The 20,491-nt window shown below is 37.2% G+C and overlaps 3 protein-coding genes and 1 non-coding gene across 5 annotated transcripts in view; 1 reads left to right on the top strand and 3 right to left on the bottom strand.

The window, feature by feature from the left end:
- The window catches only part of LOC104803855 (chaperone protein ClpB4, mitochondrial), a 6,110-nt gene extending 3,445 nt beyond the window's left edge, over positions 1-2,665 (bottom strand). The window contains exons 1-6 of the mRNA XM_010527937.2: positions 2,222-2,665; positions 1,638-1,856; positions 1,291-1,528; positions 776-971; positions 626-680; positions 345-495 (exon numbers count right to left, since the gene is read on the bottom strand). Coding sequence (XP_010526239.1) covers positions 345-495; positions 626-680; positions 776-971; positions 1,291-1,528; positions 1,638-1,856; positions 2,222-2,497 — 1,135 coding nt within the window. The 5' untranslated portion in view covers positions 2,498-2,665. The remainder of the gene's footprint in view (positions 1-344; positions 496-625; positions 681-775; positions 972-1,290; positions 1,529-1,637; positions 1,857-2,221) is intronic.
- Positions 2,666-2,768: 103 nt separating this feature from the next.
- TRNAT-AGU lies at positions 2,769-2,842 on the bottom strand. The gene has a single exon. It is a non-coding gene; the product is annotated as a tRNA-Thr (tRNA).
- Positions 2,843-6,004: 3,162 nt separating this feature from the next.
- LOC104803854 (CHD3-type chromatin-remodeling factor PICKLE-like) lies at positions 6,005-17,749 on the top strand. Of its 2 annotated transcripts, none has more exons than XM_010527936.1 (32): positions 6,005-6,233; positions 6,391-6,453; positions 7,346-7,488; positions 7,665-7,802; positions 7,896-8,053; positions 8,157-8,318; positions 8,853-9,067; positions 9,170-9,265; positions 9,374-9,510; positions 9,652-9,864; positions 9,964-10,071; positions 10,768-10,818; positions 10,913-11,012; positions 11,121-11,263; positions 11,376-11,479; positions 11,600-11,738; positions 12,043-12,212; positions 12,710-12,776; positions 12,879-13,001; positions 13,213-13,322; positions 13,425-13,506; positions 13,970-14,164; positions 14,608-14,758; positions 14,849-14,951; positions 15,106-15,180; positions 15,303-15,367; positions 15,479-15,555; positions 16,057-16,190; positions 16,318-16,624; positions 16,719-16,848; positions 16,955-17,025; positions 17,129-17,749. In XM_010527936.1, the coding sequence occupies exons 3-32, from the start codon at positions 7,348-7,350 to the stop codon at positions 17,576-17,578; spliced, it is 4,215 nt and encodes a 1,404-aa protein (XP_010526238.1). In that variant the 5' UTR covers positions 6,005-6,233; positions 6,391-6,453; positions 7,346-7,347; the 3' UTR covers positions 17,579-17,749. The 2 variants fall into 2 exon arrangements, with proteins under 2 accessions (XP_010526238.1, XP_010526237.1); XM_010527935.1 differs by having other exon boundaries at positions 6,358-6,453.
- Positions 17,750-18,345: 596 nt separating this feature from the next.
- Positions 18,346-19,892, bottom strand: LOC104803853 (uncharacterized protein At2g39795, mitochondrial). The gene is made up of 3 exons (XM_010527934.2): positions 19,601-19,892; positions 18,865-19,193; positions 18,346-18,769 (listed from the first exon to the last, which is right to left on the bottom strand). Exons 1-3 carry the CDS (start codon positions 19,856-19,858, stop codon positions 18,610-18,612), a joined length of 747 nt encoding a protein of 248 aa, XP_010526236.1. The 5' UTR covers positions 19,859-19,892; the 3' UTR covers positions 18,346-18,609.
- Between the last annotated feature and the right edge of the window lie 599 nt (positions 19,893-20,491).

Below are 20,491 nucleotides of genomic sequence, written 5' to 3'. Positions count from 1 at the left end.
CCTACACGAGAAAAGCAAGCAATATCCACTCCATGTCAACTCTTTCATCCTAACAAGAATATGGTGAGTCAGGAACAGGGTACCACAGGCAAGCTTAACAGATTGAGACCCATCCCGATCCTGGCAACCATTTCTCTGTCCATCTCCAATTTTACCATTCCTCAATGCTAATGCTCAGCAATTTAGAACCGAATTCGCCCCTAAAAAGATCATAGCTATAAAGCCCTTTAATCTTAATTTCGTTAACTGTACAACTTCACTTGCTTCGGTGGGCCAAACATTTGTGTTTCCACGCATAAAAGCATCCAAGTTATTACTATACAAGAAAATGAATAGCCAGAGACCTGCACCAACAACAGTGTGGATTTCATCGATAAACAAGATAATCTGTCCATTTGAAGCAGTGACTTCCTTCAGGACTGCTTTTAACCTTTCTTCAAAGTCTCCACGAAATTTGGCACCAGCGAGCAGCGAACCCATGTCAAGAGATATCAACTACATGATGACACAAACACACAGCATATTAAGCATCTTCCTCTCCCATTTTGAACAGGAAAAACAAACACGCAGTAAAACAAACAACACAAAAAGCACAAGAAATAAAAGTGTGAACACAAAAGCAAACCTTTCGATTCATGAGAGGTTCAGGGACATCCCCTCGAACAATCCGCTGGGCCAATCTGAAAATGTTAAGATTTTCATAGTAATTTTTTGTGCCTATAAAAGTTATATTATAAAATAAAAGAAAAGGAAAGGATAAGATAGCAAGGGTTACCCTTCTGCAATTGCGGTTTTCCCAACACCCGGTTCACCGATAATTACAGGATTGTTTTTTGTTCTCCTGCATAATATTTGGATGCAGCGCCGGATTTCATCATCCCTGCCAATGACAGGATCGAGTTTTCCGCGTCTGGCCATCTCAGTTAAATCATTTCCATACTTTTCAAGTGCGTCATACTTTCCTTCAGGGTCTGCATGAGATTGCATAACATGATGAGGAGATACGAATTGGAATAACAATAGCCACAGAGGAGGTAGGATAACATTACAACCAACCAGATATTAGGCTGAGTACAGGAACAAGAGCATTGGTTCGAAAAATTTACAAATATGAAGTTGGAAAGTTGAAACCAAATAGAAACACATCCGATTTATTGGTCGAGTAAATCATGGCTCATAGTCTTCAACTAGCACATGTCAAAATCCTTCCCCCCGCCCCCAAAGTGCAGTCAAAGTTTATAAAGTAAACTATAACTGAAGTGCATGCATTGCATGCAACATAACACTTACTTTGATCAGTTACTCTTTGACTTCCACGGACAGCTTGAATAGAATCCTTTAGAGCTTTCTCATTAAGTTGCAGATTCTTGAATAATTCTTGTCCAAACCTTTTATCTGAATAGAATGCCAACAGAAGGTGTTCAACTGACACAAAACTATCTCCCATCTCTTTCTTATGCTTCCGCGCATTTTCCAATATATTACTAAGAGATGACCCTAGTATTTGACCACTAGTATCACCAGTAACCTGCCCAGTACATGATGTCATGTCGATTCAAGATGGCCAGTGAAAAAAAAAAAGACAAGGGGAAGCCAGAAAACACAAGCAGATGCATAATGCAAGTTAGCCACCAAACCTTTGGTTGTCTAGATATGAAGTCGTCAGTAGCCTGCAGGACAGAGGTATTGTCAATCCCTGCCTTTGCAAATATTCGCCTGGCTAAGCCATCTCTTTGCTCCAGAAGAGCTTTCATCAAGTGTTCAGATTCCACAATTTGCTGTTTTGAAACACGAGCTGCATCAAGGGCATTGACAATTCCTTCCCAAGCCATCTCAGTGTAATCATTTTGATTGGCCTACAGAGAGCAACCGCGCAGAATGAGGAACGTTGGGGAAGAAGAGGAGCATAACAAAAGTATAATCATGTCTTAAACTGGGAAAACTGCCTCATATTCCACGAGCTCGACCAAAATTACCAAATCAATACATGTAACATACCCAACATCCTACAAATACACAGATTTCGATTTTAGAAAATAAAATACTTGAATTTTGTAATTCAGTTAACTTTTCGACAAGAACGCCTCTGACAACGGGTTTACTGTTTGGTTCTTTGGTTAATTTTTCCGTGGCATGGAGGAAGTAAACGAAAAACAAAGAAAAACTGCAAATCTTCCACTAAAATCGAGTGATTCAAAGCTTCGCATCATTGAATACGAACCTGAGAAGCACTCGCGGACGAGATGCGACGCGTAGAAGAGAAATGGAACGGGTGTGGAGGGATCAGGCCTCGGGCGACGGCGGCGGAACTGGCCAAAGCGACGCCGTTTCTGGAGAATCGGATCAAGACCTTCGCCGGAAATGGCTGCGATAAAGCCGAGCTATGAGAAGAACCCGAGATAGCGCGAGAAGTAGCGGCGAGGGAAGAGAGACTCGGGGGAGCTTTGCGTGCTTGAATGGCTGCCAAAGCAGACTTAGATAGTCTCCTAGACGCCATGTGAGCTGAAACGGAGAGGGATTAGTGGGCTACGGTTTTTCAAAGAAGTTAATTATGGTGGTCGGTGGTGATGATGATGAGGCAGGAGGGAAGAGGGTTTTACGAAGCTTGGAGAAGAGGCAAAGAAGATGGTAGAACGGGGCTTCGGCCGTAGGCCAGGTCCTTCGAGAATTTTCCGATGGAAATTTTAGAAATTTATAAAAAAAAAGGTGCCAAATTAATATTTAAAATAAAATTTAAGAGGTCAAGTTTTATTTTCGGAAGGTAATTATGCTTTCATTGAGAGTCGAACTCAAGACCTCCCGCTTACTAAACGGGTGCTCTAACCAACTGAGCTATGAAAGCTTGAAAGATGATTGGAAATTATTAATAAAAATCCCTTCAAACTTCATTATTTTTTATTTTCTTCACTTGAGAAAATGGAATTTTTTAAGATAGATCTATACTCTTCATTTACACAATGTTAATCATTTAACGAATCTATATATATTAATAAAGATGTTTAAAGAGATTTGGTGAGGATACATAGGATCCACCTCATCATCCATGTGACAAATTTTTTTATTAACTATTCAAAATCTTTGTTTATAATCTTTATATAAATTAGGTAGGGGTATTTTTATTTTCTTAATCATTCAAAATCTTTGTTTATAATCTTTATATAAAAACCTAAATTGTTTTTAGATTAATATATTATTAAATTTTTATTTGACTATACATATATTCAAATTTTAAATATTTCTAAAGATACAAAAATGAAAATATTAATATCTTATTATCAATTTTAAAAAATAAAACAGTTCATCTTTATTTTATATGTTAACTATGATAAATGAAATATTTATCAATGTTAATTAAAAAATATAGAAAAATTATCAAAAGTTAAATAGTATTCAGTAACCACTCATAAAAATAAAAAAACGGACAACAATATTCATTAGTTAACCATAATTATTATGATAATAAATGGAAAGCAATATAATATGTAACATATATTTAATAGAATAAAATTTTACCTTGAAGATTTAGAACCCAAAACTATCTATTACCTTGAAAACAAAAACGTGCATATATTGGTGGTCATTACTTTTAAGTGGTGAGTATTAATTAGCATAATTTCACTGTAACCTTGGGGTGAGCATTTCGGTTCGGGAATTTAGTACCGACCCGATCCGTCCCGAAACTGAACCATACCGAACCGAACCGAATAACGTTTGGTTCTAATTTGATACACTTTTTATGGAACCGAATGAACCGTTCCCGAATCGAACCGTATGAATACCGAACCGAACCGTATGAATACCGAACCAAAATTCCAATATTCCACTAATATATGTGTAAATAGTATAGTTCGGTACTTATTTGGTATTCATATAATGGTACCGTTCCGAACCGAACCGATACTAAAACCGAACTGAACTGAACCGTTTAACATTCGGTTCTAGTTTGGTACACTTTTTATAAAACCGAAAATACCGTTCCCGAACCGAACCGCTTGAATACCGAACCGAAATCCAAAACGCCCACCCCTAACCTATGAAGGTCTTTGAGGGGGGGTGGAAAACTCCTCAACAAGTCAAACGTTAGGGTTTTCTTTTCATCTTTTGGTTTCGTTTAAACATTTAATGTGGATGATTAAATACAATTATTATACTGTTGAAGAAATATAGTTTTGTATTCCGATTCGAAACGTACATTATTAATACCACTAGGTGATAATGTGTCTCCACTATATAAACTCCAATTTTTGCCTTTCCCTGAAAAAAAACATAAAACAAAAAATATTCTTATAATTTTCTAGAAAAAATAACAATATCAAAGCAAATTTAGGTCGCAATCAAATAAATCAAATTGACGATGGACCGTTTCTCAAATGTTTTCTCTCTTCTCCCCTTCGCCGACGAAGATGCTCCGACTAAGGCTCTGACTCCGGCTACTTCGTCTTCTCCAGCCACCGCTTTCATCATCGTCTTCATCTTCGTCTTCATCTTCTTCTGGTATATCGTTTTTTTGCTTCACTTAATCTCCGTATCTGCATGTATTGCCCGTCGAAATTCGATGTCTTCTTCATCACTGTGTAAGTCTTAGGGTTTTTTTGGTCATAAGAGGAAGCCCACAATTGCTTTTCGTTTGTTTTATGTTTTTTGCGATCGAAATATATTACCTCCTGTGAAAATAACTCCTCAAGTCCAACTGGTGAGATTGCGGCGGCATCATCAGTTGCTCCTCGTAGCTCGATCTCCCGACATTAGATTCATCATGCTCGGATGGTTTCTCTCATTCTCTACTATCTATATATATATATGTATGTACGTATATGCATACATATGTATTCGTATATGTATATTGTTTCTATTTTAGTTTTGGAAAGAGATTATCATGGTAACGATTAGGGCTCAACAATTCTCAGATATAAAGAGATATTCGATTTGGTGTTGTGTTGTATAAAGAGTCGGGTTTCATTGACTGGTCATGGACAAAATGTTCTCCAAAATCGGTGTTGGGTATGTTCTTCCTCAGTCGTTGGTAGCTTGGCTAGGAACATAACCATGGTGTTTCGGCTCCAACGTTTTCCGAACGAATCTTCCGTTTCAGAGTCGATTTGCTCAATCGAGAGCATAAAACTGATAGGCCACTGTTGTTCACATGTTCTTGAGCATAGCGGTAGCGGTCTCCGTGAAAAGACCGAAACTGTATATGGTGATGACAGGACACATATTCATCCACATTATTATCTATATGATGTTTGTAATTATTTTTAATTTATCATTTAATAATTTGTTAGCTACATAAATTTGATTAATGAATATGAAATAAACGGTTACTAACAAAAAAAACTACAAAAAAATGACCTCATGAATATAAGAAAATAAAAAAATTAAAAAATTAGAAAAATCATTAATTAGCCCACTAATAAAATGAAAAGAAAGACCACATGAATATAAGAATAGATAAATAATCTATCTATTATCTTAGGTGAGGTTTTGTTCAATTTTTATTTGTTTATAATTAAACTATAAAAATTTATAATTCATGTTATTCTTTCACATCGTTCTTTCAAAATGAATGATTATTAATTTAAATGTTTTGTAAGACAATTATAAATTGTTTGTAGACATCAAATAACCTAACACCCTCAATAATACAAAGAAGTCAGTTTTTTTTTTAAACAAAGGCTAATATTTAAAATGCCGTTTTTTTAAAATAAGAACTGTTGATATAAATTAACAATCTTTATTGTTAAAAATATTATACGTTGAAAACTTCATTATGAATTCTTCACATAAATGCATTAATATATTTTAAAAAAGTTTTGTTAAATTCTATAATTTTATAGCTAAACGCTAATTTTTAAAAATATGATATTTTGCATTATTGTTTTTAAAAAAGTAAGATTTAAAATATCAATTTTTTCCAGAGAGAATTTTTGTTCTTGTGCACAAGATGAATTTAACTGCGTATTGAATGTAAAAACACAACGGACAAAAAGGGTGGTTGCTTAGGGCCAAGACTACTTTTTCTCATAAACCAGCATTTCCCCAATCGACATTGCTGGTGGGTTTTGGTGGATTTCGAGCTTGAGATTTGACGAGATTTGGGTTTGGAATTCGCGACGAGAAAAGGGCGAATCTTTTGGATCAACATCGAAACCCTCAGTCCCGCCAGCTGCTCTTTGTTCTCGCTCCCCCTCGCCTCAGCTCCGACTCGAGCTTGAGCTCCGGCCTTCTTCTTCAAGGTAATCCTCGTGTAAATTTGATTTCTGGTCCAGTTCACGTGTTTCTCTGAGATGGGGTTCCTTTATTCCGAGTGCTTAGGGTTGTTTTGATGTGAAATCGTGGCTAATTTCGATGGAACTCTAGTACCTTTTTTTTTTCTCTCTTGTTTCCGGTCAGGTGATTTGGAGAAGGACGATAATCATAACTTTCCATTGAAGGGTGTTAGCTACGCTGACCCAAGTAAGTTTTACTGCTTTTGGTTTCCTTCATCTGTTCGTTTCGATTTGCATTGGAATTCGACAGACATTTTTGTTTACTCTGTATTCGAGTTCAATTTCTCCTCTTGGGGTTCCTTTTGAATAATTTGTTTTCGCCCGTTCTCTGTTTTAAGATCAGAAAGGTTTAGGCATTCAAGGGCTTATTGGATTCTTTGGATTTGCTCTCTGAGTTATAGGTCATAAGCTGAAAATGTGAAGATGAGAGAAGTGGAGAGTGTTGTTTGCTCTTGTGTTCGTGATTGGCTAATCTGATGATTCTGATCGTCCTGTTACTTTCATAGATATTCGAGTTCTGCTATTATAGTTGGCACAAACTTTTTCCTCTCTCTTTTAGATCATTTGACTTCAGCTTTTGTTCTTACGATATTTACATGAAGATGAAGGATCAGTATGTTGTTTATGATCAGATCAGATCAGATCACAAGTATTTTTAGAATAGTAAATCTCAGAATTGATTGTTTGTCTAGTTATTCATAGTTTGTTGTTGTGATAAATTTTTGCACCAGAAATATGCTGGAAATATCTATCTATCTGAGTGCACATTCATCAGATCAGATTTGTTTTTAGCCGTGTTCACAAGCTCATGTTGTTAGTTCGGAACATTTACTTCTAGTTGTAAATAGCATATCCTAATAGAACATATGTTTATGTTGGTCTGATTTGAGGTTTGAAAGTCTCTTTAAAGTTTAAATTACTCCAGCTATCGATTTGTGTACGTATAGTTTTTTTTCTTTTTCTTTGTGGTAATTCTGTCTTTATTCTTTTTTTAAGCTATCTGAATGTAATGCCAATTGTACATGTGCTTTCCAAATTTTTGATACAAGACACGTTTGTTGTGTTTTTTTTTATTACAGAAATGAGTAGCTTGGTTGAGAGACTTCGTTTGAGAACAGATAGGAGACCAATTTATAACTTAGACGATTCAGATGATGATGACTTTGTTCCAAAAAAAGATCGAACATTGGAGCAAGTTGAGGCGATAGTCAGAGCTGACGCGGTTCGTTTCCCTATTTTTTTCAGTTTTTGCGATTTTAGACTTCATTCTGGTAGAGGCATGATATGTGGATGAGAGAATTTGTTGTAAAGTATGTAAGCACGTCTACTGGTGACAGTTCTGCCTCTTCATTTTGTCATCTTTTTCATTTTATTTTTTTTGGTTTTCTTGATATACAGAAAGAAAATGCATGCCAGGCTTGTGGAGAAAGTGCAAATCTTATAAGCTGCAACACATGCACTTATGCATACCATGCTAAATGCTTAGTTCCACCGGTGAAAGGTCCTGCTCCTGAAAATTGGAGATGCCCTGAATGCGTAAGATTTCATTGTCAGCCCATATTTGTGTTCTAAGCACACTGTGCTGACTTCTTTACATGCCAATTACCACGAATAAGTTTGTATATGCAGGTTAGTCCTCTTAGTGAGATGGAGAAGATGTTGGACTGTGAAGTGCGTCCTACTGTACCTAATGATGATCAGGATTCCTCCACTGCAGCACCGAAGCAAATTTTTGTGAAACAATATCTTGTGAAGTGGAAAGGATTATCGTACCTGCACTGTACTTGGTAATTGTTCTTTATTTTTCTTTATGTGTGAAAGTGTAATTTTGTTGTTAGTTGTTAACAAGCGGATTGTTTTATTTTCGTCTTTCCTTGTTGCAAATAATAGGGTACCTGAGCAGGAATTTCAGAGGGCTTACAAGTCAAATCCTCGTTTAAGGACCAGGGTGAACAATTTTCACCGTCAAATGGCATCAGCCAATAATAATGAAGATGATTTTGTTGCTATTCGTCCTGAGTGGACCACTGTTGACCGCATTATTGCACGCAGGTTTTGTGATAGAAAACTTCATTTTGTTATTCATATTTATTGATGTTTTATACCGTAGTCCTATTTTCTTAGAGAAACGGACGTCTCTTATAGAGTTGCTTCTGAGTACAATTATATTTAAAACATATTCTTAGTTTGAGTTGCTTCTTGTAGGAGCCTATATATTCGGCTCTATCTATGTTTTCAGGAACATAGAAAATAACCCACTTGCTGTCATTTTTTCCTTTGAAAGGTTGTCTTTGATGTAGTTGCTTCTTGATCAGGTATCATGTTGGTTTGGCTAGTTTATACTTTTGCAGATACCACTATTGCCATTAGTGCTAGGTTTAGCTTGTCATTTAATGCTCGAGAAAGTTAAGATAATATGACATCTGGGTTTGCTCGATGGTTTTCACAACAACAACAACAACAACATCGCCTTAATCCCAAGTTTATTTGGGTTGGCCGCATGAATTCTTCTTTTCCATTCATTTCGGTTTTGCTCGATGGTTTTCATTTTGACAAAATGTTTGTATCGTTTCGTTGATGATGCAGAGGAGAAGATGATGAGAAGGAATATCTTGTTAAGTACAAAGAACTTTCTTATGACGAATGTTATTGGGAATCAGAATCAGACATCTCAGCCTTCCAGAACGAGATTCAAAGGTTTAATGATATTAACTCCAGGTCTCGGAGAGTTAAAGAGGTTGAGCATAAGAGTAATCCTAAAGAATTTCAGCAGTTTGATCATAGCCCTGTATTTCTCAGAGGTATTTGAATTCTTTAAACTCTTATACTTCATGACAATTGCTATTATCGATTTTCCCCACATACTTGATTTGACACTGATTTTTTCTTCCCTGTTATTGAAGGATCATTGCACCCATACCAACTTGAGGGACTGAATTTTTTGCGGTTTTCATGGTTGAAGCAAACACATGTAATCCTTGCCGATGAGATGGGCTTAGGCAAGTCATCAGTTATCCCATCCTTACTGGTCGATCTGTTCATCTAAGGCTTTTTTTTTTTTCCATTATTCTGTAGAGCTAATAAGATTGAGCTTTTTCCTGTCCCAGGCAAAACAATTCAAAGTATTGCCTTTTTAGCATCGCTCTTTGAAGAAAACCTCGCCCCACATTTGGTAGTGGCTCCCCTGTCGACTCTGCGAAACTGGGAGAGAGAATTTGCCACATGGGCCCCACATATGAATGTGGTATGTAAGCATTGTTGTGCTCACACTTTGTGACATATGTTCATTGGTTTATGAGAGCATTTTTGGTTTTATGACATGCTGGTTATGTAGCATTTGTTCATTTGGTTAATGGAATAACATTTTTGGTTTTATGATATGCAGGTTATGTATTTTGGCGCTGCCCAAGCTCGTGCTATTATAAGAGAGCATGAGTTTTACTTCCCGAAAGGTCATCAGAAGATCAAGAAAAAGAAATCTGGTCAAATCAGTGGTGAAACCAAGCAAGACAGAATCAAATTTGATGTCCTGCTCACATCATATGAGATGATCAACCTAGACACAGCAGTTCTAAAACCAATTAAGTGGGAGTGCATGGTAACTCTTTATGGCCTAAACATTACTTTCTCTTCTATCTTTCTCTCTCTGACACAAACACCCTTAAATGTAACCAAGTATTCTTTTTTTCTTTTTCAGATTGTTGATGAAGGCCATCGACTGAAAAATAAGGATTCCAAATTGTTCTCTTCCTTGAAGCAATATGCAAGTAACCATCGTGTTCTTTTGACAGGAACACCTCTTCAGGTCCGTTGTTTGATATATTCTTTATTTTTCCATTATCTGCTGAATCTGACCATTGGAGCTGCGAATTGGAAATGAGATCTGCCTCATATTTTCCTGCATAAAAGTATGCCTTAGTTCACTAACTTGGTTTGGGTTTCGTTTTATTTGTATTTTCTCCTATTTTAGGTATGCACTAAGTACTAACAATTTGGTTCCTGATTTAAAACTTTCGGATCTTAAATTTGCCTTTTTTTCCCGATTTTAATGGTTTTTTTCATCCATAAGACTTTCCTTTCTGAAAAGAGGTAAACCACAAACTTAAATGCGTATTTTATACTGTCATTGAAACTTGGATGAGGCTTTTAATTGGTGGCATCAGTGCCACAATTGTTTCAGCAATACATCGATCAAACGATTGACTATCTTTAGAAGAACACACTCTCTTAGTGTATATGCAGAGCTTTAGAAAGTGTCAGAGCAATCAATAAATGCATCTATTTGATGGCTTTGTTATGTGATGGTCTCTTGTTTGTTTTTTTGAAAAATTGATTTTGATTGGACACTTCTGGTTCAATATCTTCCCTTTCTGTGGTTTACCTGTTATCTAGAAATGTCCTTGTGCGCTGCTCTTTTTTTATGGCACTCTTCATGCACGAACCGTTTATTATGCCACCAATGATCCTGTACATCACTAATAATTATCTGGTGTGTTTCCAGAACAACTTGGATGAACTCTTCATGCTCATGCATTTTCTTGATGCTGGAAAGGTTAGCCCGGGGACAAGCAGCTGAAATGAGATAAGTATACTGAAAAGTGGTTTCTGCACATGCATATTTTCATTAATTTCTTCAATGCTTGCAGTTTGTCAGTCTTGAGGAGTTCCAGGAGGAGTTCAAGGATATCAATCAAGAGGAGCAGATTTCAAGACTGCACAAAATGTTGGCTCCGCATCTGCTCAGAAGTATTAACCAGATTTCTGTTTTCGATGTGCATTTTCTATCAAACTTTGGGTATGTCATTGCTTTTCTTATGCTTACTGTGGTGTATCATGTTTTGATCTCTGATGAAGGGGTGAAGAAAGATGTGATGAAGGACATGCCCCCTAAGAAGGAGCTCATTTTACGTGTTGATTTGAGTAGTCAGCAGAAAGAATATTACAAAGCAATTCTTACGCGTAATTATCAAGTATTGACTAGAAAAGGAGGCGCTCAAGTAAGTTTTGTTGAACTTCCTTGTACTTACACAGATGCATATATTTCATATGGGGATAATGAACCTGTTAGCTGTAATTGCAAGGCTAAACATGTTGTCTCAACTCTTTCAGATTTCTCTTATTAATGTGGTGATGGAGTTAAGGAAACTTTGCTGTCATCCTTATATGCTGGAAGGTGTAGACCCAAATATTGAAGATCCAAATGAAGCTTACAGGTAAATTTAGTTTCCGATGGGGACACTAAAGTCGTATGTGTTATTTTATGTCCATTGTCTTATACTACTATAATCGCTAAACCATTTGCAAACTTTTGGCTTATTGTTTCTTTTTTCAAGACAACTCTTGGAATCTTCGGGAAAACTGCAACTGTTAGATAAGATGATGGTCAAACTGAAAGAACAAGGACACAGAGTTCTCATATACACGCAGTTTCAGCACATGCTTGACTTACTTGAAGATTACTGTACTTATAAGGTATCTATATTTGTTATTTGTACTTCGTAATTCAGGATATTTTCCTGCTTGCTTGCAGACTTGCAGTAGAATTATTATTTGGCATGAAAGTATCGAATTAGTGACTTGTTTAGTCGGTGCAGTTAATCTGCAGTGTAACCTCCCTCCACTTCCATAATTTTTAAAATGCCATTAACATTACTGTTGGGACCATTACTGCATGCATCAGAGACTACTCGATTTTATAACTTTCTATTGTATTTTCTTGATGCACGGTTCACAAAATCATTGACATGCATTTGGCATTTGTTTCTTTTTTTGTCAGAATTGGCTTTATGAACGGATTGATGGAAAGGTTGGCGGAGCAGAGCGGCAGATACGTATAGATCGGTTTAATGCCAAAAATTCTAACAGATTCTGTTTTTTGCTCTCCACAAGAGCTGGTGGCTTAGGAATAAACCTTGCAACAGCTGATACAGTTATCATTTATGACAGGTATGAATTTCACCCTCTTTTTGTGTTGGCCTATACTTTTGTGGTCACATTATCAAATTTTCGTAGAAGGTTAAGCCTTGACGGCATGGTAATTTAGAAATCCGAAGTGGAGTTTTAAGATATTTGAACGCTTGAAATGAAGTCCTTGGTGATGAGCGATAACAGCTATTTGGCATTTTGTTCCTAGAATGAACATGGATAGTTTCTGGGAAGTCTAAATTAAAATTGCAAATTAGTTGTATGTGTCAAGTGTTTTAGGATAAAAAGATATTTCAACATGAAATGTGATCCGAGGGCTGAGTTAGATGCATCAGCTTTGGCTTGACTGACAGACATGTGCGCCCTCAGTTTATATTTATTCACATTGAGTTAGCTCTTTCGAAAGAACTAACTCAAAACCGAAATGAGTGAAAACGAAGAATTCATGCGGCCGTCCCTAAATAAACTTGGGATTAAGGCGATTTTGATGTTGAAATGTTTTCTTTCTGCTTCTATAGTGACTGGAACCCTCATGCTGACCTCCAGGCTATGGCTAGAGCTCATCGACTTGGCCAGACAAATAAGGTTGTAGCCCATCTTTCATGGCATCTGTGTTAGCCTGCTTGTACTTTCATTATGTTGCCCTTTTTTTTTGTAACTAGTTTAGCATGTATTTTTGGCTTTTAGGTGATGATTTACAGGCTCATAACTCGAGGTACCATTGAAGAAAGGATGATGCAAATGACTAAGAAGAAAATGGTTCTAGAGCATCTTGTTGTTGGGAAACTTAAAACACAAAACATTAATCAGGTACGGTTTGTTACTTGAATTTAGGTTTTCTCACATGATTTACCTATTCGACAACAGATTGCAAGGCAAAGTTAGGAGCACCATAAGACAACTTTAACAGAGTGCAACTAAAAGATGGAAAAACCGTGGAAGATTTGTTAAGTCTATTGATTTGCTTAGTTTAAATTGATGCTGACTTTCTTATCATTTTCTTGATTTGGCTGCAATTTAGGAAGAGTTAGATGACATCATCAGGTATGGTTCAAAGGAGTTGTTTGCTGACGAGAATGATGAAGCAGGGAAGTCTGGAAAGATTCATTATGATGATGCTGCTATAGACAAGTAATATACTATTTTTGTCCCTTTTTTAAGAACTATTTTTTCAAGTTTTTGTGATTGTTTGCATGGAATATTCATTCTTTGCGTTCATCGTCTGTTGTGCAGGTTACTTGACCGGGATCACGTAGATGCTGAGGAGGCTTCAATGGATGATGAAGAGGAAAATGGATTCTTGAAGGCTTTCAAGGTCTTCTTTATTTCTCTTTCTTGCTTTTGCACTGGTTTCTCTCTAGATCAGTGTTGCTTCTTTTATATGCTTTAGTTGATGGCATGATTAATAGTCTTACTAGATACCACAGGACCAGAGTTGATTGCTGCCTGCTGGTTTTTTCTCTAATCTGCACAATCTTGTCAACTGGTTACCTAGCAAGTCTAGATGAGTAATGATTCTGCCAAATCCAAACCCTTGATATTCTTTCCAGCTCTTTGAAACCTGATGTTATTGTGGTGGTAATATTGAACGGGGAATAGGCAAGGTTGCTTATGGCACAGATAAAATAGTTTCTACTATGGGAAATAGCATCTGAGAGATGGCTATTTGAATGCCTTAAACATTTTCTGGTATTGTGTTAATATAGGCATCTAATGACATCGGTTCTCTATGAAAAGTTTCCCTTCTGAGCTTCTTGGTGTCAATTCCTGTATTTTAGGTGGCAAATTTTGAGTACATAGACGAAAGCGATGCTGCAGCACAAGAAGCAGAGAGATTGGCTGCAGAAAGCAAAACTTCGATAGGCAATTCTGATAGAACAAGTTATTGGGAAGAATTGTTAAAAGACAAATATGAGGTGCACCGAGATGAGGAACTCAATTCTCTTGGAAAGAGGAAGAGAAGTCGCAAGCAGGTATTATGTTCTTGTTTCAACCTATCCAATTTTGGCATCATATTGATGTCTGGATTTTATACGATTTATACCCTTTCCCTTCTATTCTATGGATAAGGTAATGCATTTCCAATTGTTTGATGTCCACCATGTGACTGCCTTATGCGATTCCTAATTTTGCTTTCTTCAACTTTATTGGGCACTTTGATTGGGCATATGAGGTTTGAGTTCATGTGTAAGGAATTTATATGACTTTTCCATCAATCGACTAGAATAGTGTTGGATTCTTGATAGCTTGTGGCGAATAGAGGCATACATAACCAACATTATTCTCTGCCCCGTTTCAAGAATTATGTGATATTGTTCCCTATTTGCCTGAATGTTTTCAATTATTCCCGTTACATTGTTTTTGCTTTGCCTGTTATAGTTTCATGATTTTGGTTACATTCTGCTATTTTTCTTAGATGGTACCCATTGAAGAAGATGATCTTGCTGGTTTCGAAGATGTGAGCTCTGATGGAGAGGATGAATGTTATGAAACCGAGTTAACAGACGGTGAAACAGCTGGACAAGGAAATCCCTCTGGTAGAAGGCCTTACAGAAGAAGAGCCCGCGGTACTATTTCTTCTTTTTTTTTTCCTCAAGTGAGGAAATTGATGGATTTCTAGAGCATGCCGGATTAATGTGAAAAGTCTTTTGTTGCAGACAATTCTGAGCCAACTCCTTTGATGGAAGGTGAAGGAAGATCTTTCAGGGTGTTGGGTTTTAACCAAAGTCAAAGGGCCGTTTTTGTTAAGACGCTGATGAGGTTATCTTCTTAAAAATCTCTCCTTTTGGGCAAAATATCTTATGCCATCTAAACTCTTCGAAGGGTCCCCGATCTGGGAAAATAATCCTTTTTTCTTTTTGCTTTTGTCCACATGTTCCCTTGTTTCTGCCTGTCACGGATGATTGGTTTGCAGGTACGGAATTGGTAACTGTGATTGGAAAGAGTTTGTTCCCCGCTTAAAGCAGAAGACATATGAGGAAATAAAAGAGTATGACTTAACCTCATTTGCTCTTTTTTTCAGCTTCTGTAAAAATCTATACCACTGTGTATTTTCATTGTTTTTTCTTTTGAATGATGCATAATTTTTCACCAACTTTATTGGTTTCTCAGATATGGAACGCTTTTCTTGAAGCACATTGTTGAAGATATTGATGAAAGCTCTCCAACCTTTTCAGGTGATTGATGATAACTAAATTTTGTCATCTATTTGCTGTTGTTCTCTAAAACGAATGTTAATTCTCTTGCTAACCTATTAAAGAGCTTACTGCAAATATCTTTTGCTATAGATGGTGTACCCAAGGAAGGACTGAGAATTGAAGATGTGCTTGTCAGAATTGCTATTCTGGGACTGATACAGGAGAAGGTAAAGTCTATTGGTTGCAATCCTTGAATGCAATTCCTTTTTTTTTTTTTGTTAGTTGCTTTGAGATGGTTTGTTTTGCCTTTTGCTAATTAATGCATTGTGTTATGACATGTTTCTTGGGTCTTTGTATCTGACTTCTGATGTTCGGTTGGACGTTGAGTTTAGATGACGTAGAAAATTTTCACCTCTTATCAGAGCTGTAGCCGGTAAAGATGTAAGCATAGTAAATCTTGTATCATTTAGCAAGGCTCGGTTGTTTTGCTCAATGGTGCCGGAGTTTTTGATTGGACCAAGGATCTCAAGTTCAAAACTGATTTAGAAATCACATATTTAGATTTTTTTTACGTTCTTGGTTCTTGTGGCATTATGCTTAGCAAGAGTCTGCTACATTTTCAGTGTTTCTCATTCTTAGCACACAATTAGAGGGAAACTGCCTTTGTACAGAAACTACCGTTTTGGTTGTGACTTTTGTTTCTTAGGCTCAATTATTCGACGTGACAGGTGAAATTTACGGAAGACCATCCAACAAAACCAATTTTCTCTGACCGCATTCTGGAACAATTCCCCGGACTGAGAATACCCGGAAAAGTCTGGAAGGAGGAGCATGACAAGATAATGCTCCGTGCTGTTTTAAAGTATGCACCTGTTCACCCATTGGTCTGACAGAATTTTCACCGAGTTATATATTTTTTCCTTTTGTCTCCCTCTCTTTTTCTGCTACTTGATGACAATTCTTCTCATTTCTCTTTAATGAACCGTTAGGCATGGATATGGAAGATGGCAAGCTATTGTCGATGACAAGGAATTGGGGATTCAAGAGCTTATCTGCAAAGAACTGAATCTTCCTTTTGCAAATTTGGCAGCCGCTGAACAAGCAGGCTATCAGGGACAGAACGGTAGTGGCAACTCCAATTCCGAAGCCCACAATAACAGTGCTTCATATGATGGGGGCCAAGGAAGTTCAATGCTTATCTACAGAGACATGCAGAGAAGATTGGTCGAGTTTGTGAAAAAGCGGGTGTTGCTCCTCGAAAGGGCGTTGAATTTGGAATATGCGGACGAGTATTATGTATGTATCGTGAGATTGTCTAAAAGCAGAACAGATAATTTCAGTCCAATTTCTTTTGTGCTCATCGTTATCAATAATTTTTTTTTCATTACAGGGTGTAGTGCCACCATCAGTGCCTGGTGAAGAACCAGAAAATGAACCAAGGGCCACAGAAACAGCCGGACCAAGCTTTGTAGAGGCTGACGCAGAAATTCTTGGTGAACTGCCTAAGATTGAACTGATCTGTATGTTCACAAATTTCTGAAATAACCAATGGTTAGAAATTTCATCTTTTATCGTCGGTTCATAAGCTTGGATCTAACTGAGAGTGCTCTTCATCATGTGCTGCAGCATCGGATGAAATTTCAGCAGCTTCTGTTGACAACCTCGAGCGTCAAGAACTTGCCCAACATTTCAACCAGGTAATCATCTGCCTTTTCTCTCTCATGGTTTGCGAAATCATAATATCCGAGCTGTCGATGAGAATGTTCCCCCATCTCTCGCTATCTTTCTCTGTCTTCCCAGATGTGCAAAACTGTCGATGAGAATGCTCGTGAATCGGTAGAAACATTCATAAACAACAAACCAGTGAGCCGAAGGCTAAGGGAGAATTTCCGGGCTCTTGAATCCATCAACGATAACGTTAACAGGATCCTCTCCGCCGCACCATCTGGTGAATCGAAACCCGAATCTACGGAAGATGTGAAGGCAGATGTAGTAGCAGATGATGATGATGATGATGGAAGAACAGAAGAAGATAATGTTGAGGTGAAGGACACAAGCGAAGAAGAGTTGAAACCAGGGAGAAGCAATGTTGTTGCTTGTCTTGTTGATCTGAACTTGTCGGAAGCTGTCGCAGAGGATACTGTTAATGTTGCAGGAACTAGTGGAGGAGGAGATGCTGACGTGAAAATGGAAGAAGCTGATGGAGATGAAGCCACCAAAGATGGAGAAAGAGTCTTTATGTTGGATTGAAGGAGACGACGACAACAACAACAACAATGGGTGTAATATCATTAACTATCACTAGACCAAAAAAAAAAACGCTTGGCATCATTGAATTAATGTTGAATTTGGATATATGTATTTGTATTTCCACGAATGATGTTTTGGTTTATCCTTGATATTTTACCGTGTTTGAAAATTCTCGTTGCGTGCTTATATAGTAATTTTTCAACCAATTATATTTATATGGGATTGATATGGAATTTGATTTTATCGATAAAAAATTTCATTTTAATAAAAAATCTTTTTTATTTTTTTGCTATTTCTTTTCGGGGTTCGCATTTTGATTTGGTTTTCGAGATCAAACCAAAAATCTCACTATTTTTTACAACCCGTACCATTCAAAATTTTCAAACATTGATTTTTATAGAATCGAATTTGTTGAAATCAAATTGAACCAAACCAAATTTTATAAAATTTTTGGAAAACCGAATTTTTCTTAAAAAATCTAATTTTTTAAAGAAAAACCGAAACCGAACCGTAACGAGACCGAATAATATACGATACTAATTTGATACAGATTTTAGCATAACGAATAAACCGTTCCCGAACCAAACCGCTAAAATTCTAAACCGGATCCTGAAACATACACCCCTAATTTCTATATCAATTTAAATTCAAAATTTTCACTTTTTAAAAAGGAATCATGATCAAATACGGTTAAAACACAATTATACATTTCACTCGGTTCAAATTAATTCGGTTTTGAATAACCGAACCGGAAATGATCACCGTAGGAGCTAACAGTTTATATTATATACTGAATTTAACTAAGCTTATTTCCTCCTGTGGCTGTGGGAATCCAGTTTCAATGCGAGATTCACCACAGTTCCACCACCACATTGGCGGTGGCGGATACAATAGGGATATACCCGTTATGTGTACGGACATTTTGCCATGTACAGTCTACGTATTATGCATGCAAAAGCCATGAACAAACGAGTACGAGGGCTTAGATTATTTTTTTTTTCAAAAAAAAAAAGAGAACGGAGCTTCATTGTTCATTTCTTGACGAATGATTCGAGGTTTCTCAACCATTGGATGAGCTCAATCCTATCCTTGTTCATCATATATTCGTGCAAGAAACCCGCAAGTTCCGAATCTATCCCTCTTACTCGTAAAAATTCCCGAAACGCCATCCAAAACTCGTTCTTCGAGCTCCTGAAATCAACGAGACAAAAACCCTAGCTTATGTTCGACCCCTGACTTCACATCCCTGACTAGCAATAGGAGTACATCTCATGAAAAACTCATACCTGAAATCAGGCCCCATATATGGTCGACCCCTGACTTTGTTGCGTCGAAGCATGTAAAGCTTCTGAATTTCAATACGATTAGGCCAGACCGAACATACGAACTCAATCTCTTTGCTTCCGTCGCCCTTTGAAATGTCGACAAGCAAGCTGATGTGGAGGCGGACGTCGTGTCCTGAAGCATCTAATCCAAGCCTCGTGGTATTCACATACCCATCAAACATCGTCGCCTCCATTTTTATCTGCTCATCTTCTCCAAACTTTCCCCTCATCGTTATCCATTGCTCGCCCGGATGATCCTCTACAGTGAAAGACTTGAATTCAGTAGCAGGCTGCATTAGGGTTTGATGCATAGGCAATAGATTAGTGTATTCCCATTAGCTTGGATTCGAGACAGAAACAGAAACCCAATTCGACGAATTCGACTACACTGATTCAACCGGCAGTAAACCGTAACGTTTAACAGCGAATTATCTAATCAAACTTCTCTGTCTTTCACCATCTTTCTTCCCAGTAAATGAGAATTGAAAGACGAATTCAGAATCTGAGTACCAACAGAATGAGCCTGATATTCCCTATGCGTTCGAGTCACTTCACTATCCAGACAACCAAACAGATACTAAACGAACCAGATGAGCCTTTACCTCTACTCCATTTGAAACGAAAGCTAACAGTGTTTTCAATAGCCACTGCATTCTTCATTTTCCAGAGATAAATTGAAACCGATATTAGAAAATACCTGATGTGGGGGAGCATAATCGGATTGGTACGCGATCTCGTTGCGGATGATTCTAAGAATGTTGGATCTGAAGGGAGATTCCGCGGCCGCGATCGTCGCGTAGAGCTTCGATTGGAACCTTGAGGCGTCGTCTCGTATGGGTACCAGAGATTTACAACGCGGCCCCGAAATTAGGGTTTTCGACAGATGAGAAGAAAGGCGAGTTCTTTGCAGAGCTCGTCGTAGACCAGCAATGGAGGCTTTCATGTGTATCACCATTTTAGGGCTCAGGTTACTTGCTCCCCCTCCAACGTTTATATTTTTGTTAACCAAAAGAAAGAGAGAGAGAGAGAGAGAGAAATTGGGCCTTTTCCATATAGAATGGCCCATTTATCAATATTTAATTTAATTTTGAAGTTTTTTATTTTCTAATTATAAGCTTTTTGATGGTTCGATTTGTTTTTAATTCGAATTGAAAATGTTGTTTTTTTTTTTTAAAGTTTTTCTATTTAATATACTTTTATATGAGTTTTTCAATTTTAAATAAAATATATATAATAATTAAAAGATACAAACTTTGGATATTCTTTTGTTTGTATATATTATATAAACACGAGTACACAAACACAAACGTGAACATTGTCTTCGTCAGAATCCTCAACTCCAAACATTAAAAATTGTGGACCAAATCCAATCTCGAGATCTATTGGACGGTCCCATCCCATTCAAGACAAGACACCGTTTTCTTTCTATCTCTCAACACATTTAATTAATTATTTTTCTTTATTTATTTTTTGTTACAGTGAATTAACATAAACGGAAAGAGAGAACTAACGCTTCTTCTTCTTCTTCACGCACCCAATTCCCCATCTCATGATCCACAAAGGCCGAAGAAGAAGACGAAAGCTCGAT

This window comes from Tarenaya hassleriana, unplaced genomic scaffold (genome assembly GCF_000463585.1).
Source record: "Tarenaya hassleriana unplaced genomic scaffold, ASM46358v1 Cleome9, whole genome shotgun sequence".
Taxonomy (NCBI): Eukaryota; Viridiplantae; Streptophyta; class Magnoliopsida; order Brassicales; family Cleomaceae; genus Tarenaya; species Tarenaya hassleriana.
Note: the sequence above shows the minus strand (reverse complement) of the source record. Positions and strands in the feature narration are given on the sequence as shown.

Coding starts and splice junctions, on each gene's coding strand:
- LOC104803854 (XM_010527936.1), top strand. CDS start 7,348: ATGAGTAGCTTGGTTGAGAGACTTCGTTTGAGAACAGATAGGAGACCA. Junction 7,803..7,895: donor ATTGGAGATGCCCTGAATGC/GTAAGATTTCAT, acceptor TTGTATATGCAG/GTTAGTCCTCTTAGTGAGAT. Junction 9,511..9,651: donor GGGCCCCACATATGAATGTG/GTATGTAAGCAT, acceptor TATGATATGCAG/GTTATGTATTTTGGCGCTGC.
- LOC104803853 (XM_010527934.2), bottom strand. CDS start 19,858: ATGGTGATACACATGAAAGCCTCCATTGCTGGTCTACGACGAGCTCTG. Junction 19,194..19,600: donor ATTATGCTCCCCCACATCAG/GTATTTTCTAAT, acceptor ACCCTAATGCAG/CCTGCTACTGAATTCAAGTC. Junction 18,770..18,864: donor TATATGGGGCCTGATTTCAG/GTATGAGTTTTT, acceptor CGTTGATTTCAG/GAGCTCGAAGAACGAGTTTT.